This window comes from Sorex fumeus, unplaced genomic scaffold (assembly GCF_029834395.1).
Source record: "Sorex fumeus unplaced genomic scaffold, SorFum_2.1 ptg000003l, whole genome shotgun sequence".
NCBI lineage: Eukaryota > Metazoa > Chordata > Mammalia > Eulipotyphla > Soricidae > Sorex > Sorex fumeus.
The window spans coordinates 23,074,496-23,087,323 of NW_026606060.1; the positions used below are offsets into that span (position 1 = coordinate 23,074,496).

The window sequence follows — 12,828 nt, forward strand, 5'->3', positions numbered from 1 at the left end:
ACTCAATGCCTCTTTTGCAGACCACAACACCCAAAAGGAGAGAGAGAACACAGGGGATTGCCCTGCCACAGAGACGGGGGGATGGGGGGATGGGGGTGGGAGGGATATTATCCATGGTGGTGGAAAATGGGCACTGGTGGAGGGATGGGTATCTGATCATTGTATAATTGAAACCAAAGCACAAAAAATTGTAAATCTACAACTTTAAAAAAAATAAAATAAAATAAAGGGGGAAAAAAAAATATATAAAAAAAAAAAAAGAAGTTGATGGCCTATAAAATGCAAAAGTAACAGCAGTTCCTTTTGCAGGAACTTTGTGTCTTTCCCAACACTGCCATACTGGAGGCTCTTTCAGGGTCAGGGGAATGAGACCTGTTATCGCCAACAGTTCTTTGTGATGCCTGATCTCAAAAGTCCTAGAATGACCACAAAAGTGACATTCTATGAGTATCAGAGCAATCACATGGGCCGGGTAGATTCAATAAGGTTGGAGATGGAGGAGGATATCAGTTTATTTACTGAAGGATTAATCCCAAGGACACAGATATTGTTGATCAGATTTAAAATTAAAGAGACCATACCTACACAATTCAAATTCCGTCTACACATAAAAAAATATTTCCCCCCATGGAAACAGTAACCTATTACAGCATTGGCTATAAAACCTAGAATTAGGGGCTGGAGTGATAGCACAGCAGGTAGGGCGTTTGCCTTGCACATGGCCGACCCAGGTTCGATTCCCAGCATCCCATATGGTCCCTTGAGCACTACCAGGAGTAATTCCTGAGTGCATGAGCCAGGAATAACCCCTGAGCATCGCCAAGTATGACCCAAAAAGCAAAACACACACACACACACACACACACACACACACACACACACACACACACCAAACAACCCTAGAACTAGTTATCTAAATCCAATCTGAGTGTATATGGTACTCTTTGGGATTAGTTGCCTACATATAATTCCTCAGATACAGTTCATCTTAAACCAAAAAATTTCCATCACTTTACATGATAACATGATAATCTGTCCTATAAGTCAGGTCTAGAACTCCAAAACACACTTGAGTTCAAACTGTGTACAGGAGGAACCACAGAAAAGATACATAGCAAAGCCATGGAAACTTCAAACTTTTATGCAAATGTTGATTAAAATGCAGTTCTGTTCTCTGAAAAGAGGATTTGGGGGTACACATTCTTCTAAGTTTACTTGTCTTTCCCAACACTGCCATACTGGAGGCTCTTTCAGGGTCAGGGGAATGAGACCTGTTATCGTTATTGTTTTTGGCATATCGAATACGCCACGGGTAGTTTGCCAAGCTCTGCCATGCTACCCATTTTTCATAATTACCACACCTTATTTGATGGGGTTCACACAGTAGGCAACAAATCATAGAGGGAAGTTATATACACAGTAACAACAAGTCTGAAAATGTTACTGGGCCTGGGGCTGGAGCAATAGCACAGGGCGTTTGCCTTGCATGCAGTCTGAAAATGTTACTGGGCCTGGGGCTGGAGCAATAGCACAGGGCGTTTGCCTTGCATGCAGACGACCTAGGTTCGATTTCCAGCACCCCATATGGTCCCCCGAGCACCGCCAGGAGTAATTCCTGAGTGCATGAAGCAGGAGTGACTCCTATGCATTGCCAGGTGTGACCCAAAAAGAAAAAAAAAATGTTACTGGGCCTGCTTGAGCAAATCGATGAACAATGGGAGAACAGTGATATATCTATATATATAGATATATAGATATATCACTGTCCTCCTGTTCATCGATTTGCTCAAGCGGGCACCAGTAATGTCTCCACTGTGAGACTTCTTGTTACCATTTTTGGACTATTGAATACGCCAGGGGGAGCTTTCTAGGCTCTTCCATGCAGGTGGGATACTCTCGGTAGCTTGCCGGGCTCTCCGAGAGGGAAAGAGGAATCGAACTCACATGCAAGACAAATGCCCTACCCCCTGTGCTGTTGCTCCAACCAGGACTAACCTATGTCCATCTTTTTCCTAAGCTGGTGGTGCTTTCTTTCTTAAAAAATTGTGTGTTCCTTTAAGATCTACTGGAATTAATTTTACTAGATAGATGACATGTCCACAAATCTCTATGAGATGAATGATTCTCCAATTTGGGCTGAGTACCATGGTACTGTGGAGCAGGAGATTTAAGAGCCTGGTAGCTTCTTTGAGTATTTGAGTCTCAAAACAGTACACCTTTAGACTCTCTAAAGCTCTTTTGACTAGCTGAAAATTCTAAGATACAGTATATTAAGTGTTTGAAATCTCAACAGTGAATCTTACAGAAGCAAGCACTTGTGATCTAATGCTTAAATGGAAGTCATTTTCTACAAATAGCACCTTAGAATTGAGAAGTATTTAGATAAAGGGAGAAACAATGTAGGGAAGATTAGGATAAAGAAAGGTATGGTCTCACTCTGGAATAAGCAAGGAAGCCATCTAGTTGGGTTCTTGATCAAGGAAAACACAGAACAAAACTGCAGCATAAAATCAGATATACTAAGAACCTTGACCACAAGATTTTGAAAACCTCCAGTTAAATTCTTAACTGCTAGTTTCATCTTGCTGGTCCAAATGTTGTTACATCAGATATACTTGGAGAGCTTAGTAAGTACACAACCTTCCCCCTGGAGATTTTAAAAGGCTGAAGTAGAAATCTGTATCTAAGCAAAGCTCCCAGGTGAGTATCAGACTCGGCTGGACTGAGGAGCCACTGCCCTAAATCAACAATCAAGCAACAACAATCTGAGAAGGAAGTGACAGAAATGCACACAGGTGTTGGAGTGACAGTACAGTGCATAGAATATTTGCCTTGCATTCAGCAGACCCAGATTTGACCCCCAGCATCCCCTACGATTCCCTGAGCACCACCAGAAATGATTCCTGAGTGCAGAGCCAGAAGTAATCCCTGTTCATCATCAGGCATTGCCCCAAGAACAAAAAACAAAGCAAAACAAAGAAATAGTAGCATTTAGTTTTCATTTACAAGCAAACTGATAAAAGGCAACACTTCCATTTATAATTTTCTTTTTATTCATTTTATGTTCTTCAAATTCCTACCTTATAAGATGACATATTCTCTGTCCACATATATCCACAAGAATGATAATCCCATTACAATCTCCCTTCAACACAAAATAATCAAGGTCTGGTTGTTAAGAAAGATTATTAACCGTATAGGAGAACACAGTCCTCACAGAAATTAGGAGGTGAGTGTGGCCTGGAGGAAGGGTATAAAGAGATAAGGTTCTGACCCATGATGGAAACTGTTAGTGTTATTATCAGTTTACTACACTATTTTTTTTTTTTTTTTTTGCTTTTTGGGTCACACCTGACGATGCACAGGGGTTACTCCTGGCTCTGCACTCAGAAATTACCCCTGGCGGTGCTTAGGGGACCATGTGGGATGCTGGAAATCGAACCCGGGTTGGCCACGTGCAAGGCAAACGCCCTACCCGCTGTGCTACTGCTCCAGCCCCAATTTACTACACTACTGATGTCACAGGTGCTGATATTCCTTCCACGCAGAGCTCCACTCAGGGCACTTCTTGCCTCCGTGCACCTAACTGCTTTAGTCTTAGAAAAAGTGAAAGGTCCATTTAAATTACTAGCTGCCTCTCCAGCCACCTCCTGTGCAGAATGGGAAACAGTTTTGCTTCTCTTTATCTCCCTGAGCTCAACCCACAGGACTAGACAGCTGGCTATGTCACTGGAAGACCCCAGCCACTGCTGGACACAGCCAAAGGCTGGAACAGAGGCCCTACCTAAGAGAGCGTCTCCATGCCTTCAGAGCTAATGGTCTGGACTTCTCCTGTGGGAATATGTAAATCCTTTGACTTAAAAAAAAAACTTTCAAAGTTATGCTTTGTTGCGTGGTTCTGCCTGTATCTAGAGCAAAAGCCCACCAACATGGAAATTATTCTGCTGACAACAGTGATCATGCACAAAAGACCTTAATTATCAAACCCATATCTATGAAATGCCTGGAGGAAAACTTGTTCCTCCCAATCTCTCCAAGATGCTGACCTCAGAAGTCTTCAATGATATGATCCCATTAGCAGAACAAACAAAAACAGAAATAAATGGAACTACATCAATCTAAAAACCTGCACCGAGAAAGAAATGAGAACTAAAATAAAAAGATACCCCATTAATGGTAGAAAATATTTGTACATCACACATCAAAGGGATAACACCGAAGTTATATAAAGCATTTTCGGAGCTCAACAACATCAACAAAAAAAACCAATACCCCATCAAATACTGGGAGAGGAGAGAAACAGATACACAAGGTAACAGGAGCAGAGGTCTGGGACCCCGGGCACATCAGTTGTGTGGAACTGAGACGTATCTCTAACTCTAAACCACAAAGCCAACAATACTGGAAGCAAAAGATCCAAACTAAAACAACCAAACTTAAGCACGTACCAGTCAAGGAGGCAGGCTAGGGGGTGAGAAGGAACCTGGGAACACTAGTGGAAAAAAGCTGACACTACGGGTGAGTGTGGTGTTGGAACAGTCTCTGCCTGAAATTCAACTACGAATAAGTCAATCAGTCCCTTACTCAAAAAATTAATTTAAAAAAGAAAAATCCTTAAAGATGGTGAGCAGGAAAAAAAAAAGATGGTGAGCAGGCATGAAAAAAATGTTCATCATTACTGATTATCAAGGAAATGCAAGTCAAAATAATAATGAGATATCACTCATAGCAGTAAGAATAGCCTATAGCGAAAAGTCCAACAAAAAGTGCTGCAGAGATGTGGTCAAAAAAGGAACTTTCATTCTCTAGCTGGGAGGATTGCTGCTTGTCTCTGCCTTTTGGAAAATGGTTTGGATATTTCTCAAAACTTTTTTTAACAAATCTTCCATATGTCTCTATAATTCTACTCCCGGGCATGTACCCAAGAACACAAAAACATTAATTCAAAAGGACATATCCAAACCTATGTTCACTGCATTTTAATTTATAATAGCAAAGATCTGGAAACAAACCAAATACTCAACAACAGATGAGTGGATAAAGAAAATTGTGATACACACACACACACTCTCTCTCAACAACAGATGAGTGGATAAAGAAAACTGTGGGATACTCTCTCTCTCTCTCTCTCTCTCTCTCTCTTCCTGGCATCTAATTCAGCTATCAAAACAATGAATCTTGAAGCATGTGGCAACTTAGATGAAACTGGAGGAAGCAATGGTAAGTGAAGTTAGGAAGGAAAAGACAAACACATCAGATGATCTAACTCATTTGTAGGATATAAAGAAACAAAGCAGGGGATTAGATAATTTCCCATAGAAAGGACCCTGAGAAATGGTAAACAGAACTGTTTTCTGAGTGTTCTGGGGATGGGGATACAAAGGGGATCTTTGGATAAGGGAAGAAGGATCTTGGTACTCTGGTGGTGAGGGTGGTATGGCAGCACCACAAGTGTAAAACAATAATACTGGTAATATTATGAAAAAATAATGAATTAGGAATATAAGAATAAAAATGGAAAGAGGTTAGAACCTTATCATTTTTATACCTCTGGAAGAAATTACAGAAAATTACTTTTGCAAACTTAAGAATATTTAAAAAAAGATAGCTTATTTAATAAGAAAAAAATCTGAGTCTTAGGGGAAAGAAACTGATAAACTGTCATTGAAATTAAAAACATCTGTTCTTAAGAAATAATTTAGAAAATGAAAAGGCATGCCAAGAAAGAAAAAGCAAATCTAGAGAAGGATTATATTGAAATACATTAAAAAAAAAAACCTCTAAAAACACAAGGATTTTTAAATAGGGTAATTTTTTTTTCTTTTTGGGTCACACCAGGCAATGCACAGGGGTCACTCATGGCTCTGCACTCAGAAATCACCCCTGGCGGTGCCCAGGGGACCATATGGAATGCTGGGAATTGAACCCAGGTCTATGGCATGCAAGGCAAACACCCTACCCACTGTGCTAATGCTCCAGCCCCATAAATAGGCTAATTTTTAAAGTGGCAAAAACACTGAACTAACATGTTAGATAAATTAGAGGTCAAAAAAATTTACTAAAAGGTATTTAACACCTTTTCATCAGGAAATGCAAATTAATACCACAGTGAGATGATGGCATGGTCACAAAATCACATATTCATAAATTTAATAAAACATACACTTGTCATATGATTCTACTGCTAAAAAAATCTTCATATGAAGCACTGTACATATAATGTGGTTATATCAAAAGGCATAGGTGACAGAGTTAAAGTTTATAAAGTTTGATCCTCATAAAATATATCTACATTAATTAAAAAATTTTAAAAAAGAAATAACTTTGTTTTTGATGACAAATCACTGCCCAAACCAATGTAAATCTGTCAGTCTTCTTCTAGTAGGTTTACTGTTTCAGATCTTTAAAGACTTTAATTCAATATTCAAACAAGCTCTGAAAATCACATCTAGGTTGAACACAAAATAGTGAAATGGGGCAAGGGAGTTCCTCTTATTAAACTGCTCTTTTTCCATTGTGAAAATAGAAGAAACAACAAGGGCATTGTGAAACTAAGAATATTATTTATACACCATGAAGTTCTTCTGTAAATTTCATGAGCTAATGAATGTAAAATTAAAAAAAGAAACTTTTAATAAATGCTATCATTATTACTACCAATACGTTTTTGATACTCTAATGCTATTCATTTAGGAGCTGAAATAATGATGTAAAGTACTTGAGACACAGTAGACGTACCAAAGAGGTTTTTTAGACATTTGTTTCCCAGTTTATCTTGCTTAAGATATACCCATTAACCAAGAATTAGTGGGTATATTTTATTTCAAGCAGAACTCAAATAAAACCTGAAAACTATGATATGGAATTTCAACAGGAAAATCAGAGGAAGATTTTTTTTGCACCACAAAAAGCCAATTTTAACAAAGAACTGATTTTATATAATTCACTCTACAAGTATCAATTTACCTGTAATGTACCTAGGAACACTTATACAAAAAAAGATGTTGCCAGAAGTGCTGGAGGAATAGTACAGTGGTTAGGGCGTTTGCCTTGCACATGGCCCATCTGGGTTTGATTCCCAGCATCCCATAAGGTCCTGATTCCCAGCATCCAATATGGTCCCCCAAGCAACTGCCGAGAGTAATTCCTGAGTGCAGAAACAGGAGTAACCCCTTGAGCAACACTGGGTGTGACCCTCCCCCTCCCCCCAAAAAAGATGTTGCCAGAGCAGTAGTAAAGTGCATAGAGTGCCTTTTTTCTTTTCTTTTTTTTTTTTTTTTGCTTTTTGGGTCACACCGACAATGCACAGGGGTTACTCCTGGCTCTGCACTCAGGAATTACTCCTGGCGGTGCTCAGGGGACCATATGGGATGTTGGGAATCGAACCCTGGTTGGTTGTGTGCAAGGCAAATGCCCTACCCGCTGTGCTATCGCTCCAGCCCCAAGTGCTTGCCTTTTATGTGGCAAATCTGAGTTTTTTCTTGGCATCACATATGGTTCCTCCCTGAACACCACCAGGAGTGATCCCTGAACACAGAGCCAGATGTGAGCCCTAACTACAGCTAGGTGTGGGCCAAAACAAGCAAATAAGAGATTGTAAATAGACCATCCATACTAAAATATTTTGCCAGTGTTTGCAGAAGATGTTGACATATAGCAAAGGCTGAAATAGCAGACTCCAAACCAAAGATAGTCACTTTTTTAAATTTGAAAACAACAGGGCCAGGGACATAATTCTGTGGTAGAGCACTTGTCTTGAATATACAAGGTCCTAAATTCAATCCCTTGGCACTTTGGCACTGCATATCATGGTTTTTATGTATCAGGTTTGTTTGAAATTACATATATATTTATACATATAATAAAATCAATTAACAATTTCATAAACAATATAAAATAAAGCAATAACAATTACTGCTACAGATAAGAAATCTTAAGTGGTTACAATTTACTAGTCCCTGTTATGATCTCTGTATGTATAACCTTTTTTTTTTTTTGGCCATACCCAGTGGATGTTGACACTGGTAGTGTGACTGGTGATGGAACTAAATCCTATGAATAAAACTCAACTATGGATAACAATGTAAATCACAGTGTCTAATTAAAAATATTAAAACTTTTTAAAGTCAAAGGCATAAGAGAAAATAAAATTAAACAACACATTATTAAAGGAGGTAAAAATTATTAATTATATTAGCTGAATTAACTAAGAAAATCAATAAATTAAGTCAATTAATACTTTTATTTGATTAAACTTACCAATTTTAGCACAATTACTAATTATGTGACACACGGTATGGTTTTAAGATTACATAAAATACTTTTGATTTTTTGAGATGCACTCAAGTAATTTGGGGTACAATACCAACACAGATAGTCTATTCCAAACATTCCATCCTTGGTTCTAGAGTGATAGCACAGAGTAGGGAGTTTGCCTTTTATGTGTGCAAGCCTAGGTTCAATCCCCAGTACCACATATGGTCCCATAAGCCCCACCAGGAATGATTCCTGAGCTTAGAGTCAGGAGTAAGTCTTGAGCACTAGCTGGTGTGACAAAAATAAAAATATAAATTAATTTCGGTCCTAATGCTAAATAAATGAAAAATATGAGATAGTTCTATAATATACAAGGTGGGTATGTTAATGTTCACTGTACTACTCCTTCAAAATCTATGCATGAAACATCGATGGATGCAGACAATGATAATCTTAATATTTATTAAATAATTCTTCTTTATCTTAAGATTCAAGAATTCCTTTAGATATTCTTGTATGAGAATAAAACATGAATTAGACAAACCATATCAGTTAAAATTCTAGGACATAGAAAGGAAAAGCCAAGTAAACTATATTCTTTCAAAATTTATGTTAGCGAAGCTTATTTATATAGAGTGCATACCATGTATACATTGTCAGGCTTTAATAAAAGCATTGTGGCATAAGATGCCAACTTTCCAAAAATATGTTCAACAAATAATAAATGTTAACATATTTAATAATTAATTACCAACATATAATTTAATAATTATTAACAAAGTTGACATTGTTAATAAATGTTAACGCATTTAATAATTAATTACTAACAAATAATTTAATAATTATTAACAAAGTTGACATTGTTAATAAATGTTGTTTCTGTGCCACATCCAGCAGGGCTGAGATTGACTTCTCGCTCTGTGTTCAGGGATCACTTACAGTGGTATCTGGGGAATGATATGTTGTGCTGGGGGTCCAAGAAGGATTGGCTGTGAGCAAAACCTAAACTATATCTCTGGCCTGTAACATAGTAATTATTTTGATTCTTTCTGATAAAAGTTTCTCTGGTTCCAACAATGCTATAAAGAAATGTTCCATCTAATACTTAACTGCTTAAATATTTTCCTGATATTAAAAATAAAAATGATCATGTATCTTATTACTTACCAGTTAACTCATTTAAAAAGTAACTAAAATCTAATCTTAAAGAATAATTAACAATACCAAAACTTGGTTATTGTAACAGATGCGCATACACGCGCGCGCACACACACACACACACACACACACAATCTTTCTACCAAAGCTGATGTCCAAAGCATCTGATTATAATCTGTCTGACAAAATGAGAACCATAAAGTACATCTCTGTATTATATTTTAAAATGTGTCAACACTTGGTAGATTTTTGTCACTTAGTGAGAAACTATTTTCCAAATGACAAATGCAAGATATTTTAAAATCATGTCTGAATAAAGAACTATTAAAATTTCAAAACAGATCAATGGATTCTAATTTAACAGAGTATGCAATGCTTTATGATATAGCTTCAGATCCTGTAGCAAGCATAAACATTTAAGAGATTAACACTTGTCAAGTTTGGAGGTAATGTCAAAACAAAATATTCGCAACTGGGTATAAAATCTATTATTGTAGCATCCCTGTTTCCCTGTTCGCAACTGCATAATCATGTTTATCAGGCTGCATTTTATTCAATTATGTAAATCAAATCATCACAACAGATTAAGAAACAAAAATAAAAGTTCAAGAATTTTTATAAAAATAGACATTAAAAAGATATACAAAACCTATGAAACAACAGTACTCAACCATGCAATTTCATCCCTCAAGGGATATTTAAAAGCAATATCTAGAGCCATTTCTGATTTTCACAAGTAGAAGAAAGGAAATGTAAGGGATCAAAGCAAAAGATGATGCTAAACAAACACCTACAATGCCCTTGGTACTTTTGTGTGTATCTCCCCATAGTTAAGAATTATTCAACCAAGAGTATGTGTAAGACTAAGTTCAAGGGAACTTGAAGAGAAAGAATGCCACTCTTTTCATCCAATTTATTAGGGAGTGGAAAGAGGACAAAATTATTTTTCATAAAATGTTTTATTCATATCAATGTTAGAGATTTATTTTATATTAATAGTAGGTATTTTAAAATTTCTTTCAATTTGCAAAAATTATGTCAATCTAAGGTAAGGTAAGGTAAAGGCCCTCCCGTTGATCGTCGATTTTGCTCGAGCGGGCCCAGTAACGTCTCCATTGGAGACTTTGCTGTTACTGTGTCTGGCATATGAATACTCTCGGTAGCTTGCCGGGCTCTCCGAGAGGGGCGGAGGAATCGAACTCGGGTCGGCCATGTTGGCCGCTTGTAAGGCGAACGCCCTACCCGCTGTGCTATCGCTCCAGCCCAATGTCAATCTAAACAACTAAAAATTTTTTGGAGTCTTCAGTAACTCTTTATAATGTAAAGAGGTCCTGAAACCCCCGAATTTGAGAATCACTTAATTAAAAGGATAGAATATAGAGTAACAAGAGAAGGGAATGGAAGTTATCAAATGATGGCAAACTCTTGGCCCCAGATTACAGAATACCAAGTAAGGAGACGATGAGGTGGACTGGAGGTAACTGAAGGCCAGGAGAGTCTTGGACACTTTGCTGGCACAAGGTGAGGTTAACTGTGCTCATCAAAACCATGAGCATCGGACTCACATATGAATCTTAGAACCAAGCAGCAGCTCACAGCAGGGATATTTCCAGACAACATGCCATGCTAATTTCACTAGGACACCTCAGAAAGGAGCAGGCCTCCTCTCTCTCCTCCTGCGCCAGATGAACCCGCAGCAGCCCCAAAACTCCAGAAACCAATCGCCACCACCCTCACAGCTGACCTTCAAAGACTTGTCCTGGGCCTCCACCAAGAGAGTAAATCCATTGAAAAGCCCAGGTATGCAGGATCAGGGATTCAAAGTGCCAGGCCTCAAGGGGTCAGGATAGGCTATCCCTTCCCAACTCTGGCCCTACCAGGGTCTTGGCTGTCACACCCAGGAACTGCCTTAGGCAGCTATTGAAATGCATTAATGGCCATAATCCAGAGACTCACATAAGAATCTTGGAACTGAGCGAAACTTGCTGCAGGGATGGCCAGGGACCCCAATTATTTAAATTTTTATGATCCCAGAAGCATGTAGCCGCTTTTATATGTCATATTCTTTTTCTGCTGTTATTGCTGAATCACTATGAGATAGACCCTTACAGACATCTTTTACTATTCATAACAAGCAACTCAGAACAAATTATCTAGCAACTGCCTGTGGGGCAGATGAGTGATGGTAGGAAAATGTAATTGTTGGTGGGAAGGTGTAATGATAGTGGGACTGGTGTCGAAATATTGGTGAAATATAGAATGTGATCAATTATTTTGAAGAACTTTATGTTTAAAAAAAAAACCATGAGCACCAAAACTATGCTACCCAAACTATAAAAACTATAAAAACAAGTCCTTGAGAGACAAGACAAGGAGTAGGAGGAGAGCTGGAGAATTGGGAGGTGGGACACTGACACTGGTGATGGGTTTTTAGTCATTAACATTGTACACTTGAAACTCTATTGTTAAAGAGTTTCAAGAGTATTCTGGATGACCAAAATAAAACCAAAAAAGCCTACATGAGGAAACGGTTTTAAAAGTTGGGGCAGGGAAATAAACAGACGATAGAATAAAGCAAATGCTTAGGATAGGGGAGCCTCAGGTTGGATCTCCACACTTCATGGTCCTCCAAGTACTGCCAACAGTAGCCCAAAAATTATTAAAGAGAATGACATTGTAGCTCAGTGTAGACCATATGCCCTGCATGCATGAGGCTACAATTTCTGTAGATTTGATGTTATTTTCTTCAAAAAATCATGCGTGTGTGTGTGTGTGTGTGTGTGTGTGTGTGTGTGTGTGTAAGTGTGTATGTGTGTAAGGATGGGTCGTGTACACAAAATCATTTCCATCAAAACGTCTTACCCTGGCTATGAGGACTTGCTGGGCTGAAAGACGGCTGATACAAATCTTTGGTTGGTGTTGGAAAAGCTTCTTTCCCTTGGCGCTGACTCATCTTTACTGGTGTCACAAGTTGAGATTCGTCACTGCTTGCTACCACAGCTCAAGGAAAGAAGGGAGAGAAAAATAACATTTAGGTCACAGATTTACATAATGGTGTATTTAATAACATGGAATAGAATTCGATGAAGATGACCTCAATGTTTACATTCTTTTTTCCTAGTGCAATACTTTAATATGTAATTATTTAGTTTTAGTTTGTCAGAGCAAGGGAAATTAACAAATGCATAAATTATACAAATTAGACATAAAAATAAAAACACACATTCACTGCTTCTTTTGAAATTATTTTTGTCATTTAGGTAACATGATTAATACTTTTTAATGTTTATTGTATTAATGTACAAAGTACTATACCCAACACCACCAAAGGGCCCAATACCCTCCACAAATGTCCTTATGCTACTTCTAGTCTTCATTTTAGAATTTTTCTCCCCCACTGTTTGGCAGTTTGAG

General features: G+C 38.0%; 1 protein-coding gene across 4 annotated transcripts in view; it reads right to left on the minus strand.

The window, feature by feature from the left end:
- The window catches only part of OSBPL8 (oxysterol binding protein like 8), a 197,219-nt gene that overhangs the window by 77,986 nt on the left and 106,405 nt on the right, over positions 1 to 12,828 (minus strand). For 2 of the 4 annotated variants that reach the window (XM_056114713.1, XM_056114740.1), the window contains one exon: positions 12,277 to 12,405. In XM_056114713.1, coding sequence (XP_055970688.1) covers positions 12,277 to 12,405 — 129 coding nt within the window. Of the gene's footprint in view, positions 1 to 12,276; positions 12,415 to 12,828 lie in introns of all 4 variants that reach the window. The other 2 variants (XM_056114706.1, XM_056114730.1) reach the window with 1 other exon arrangement.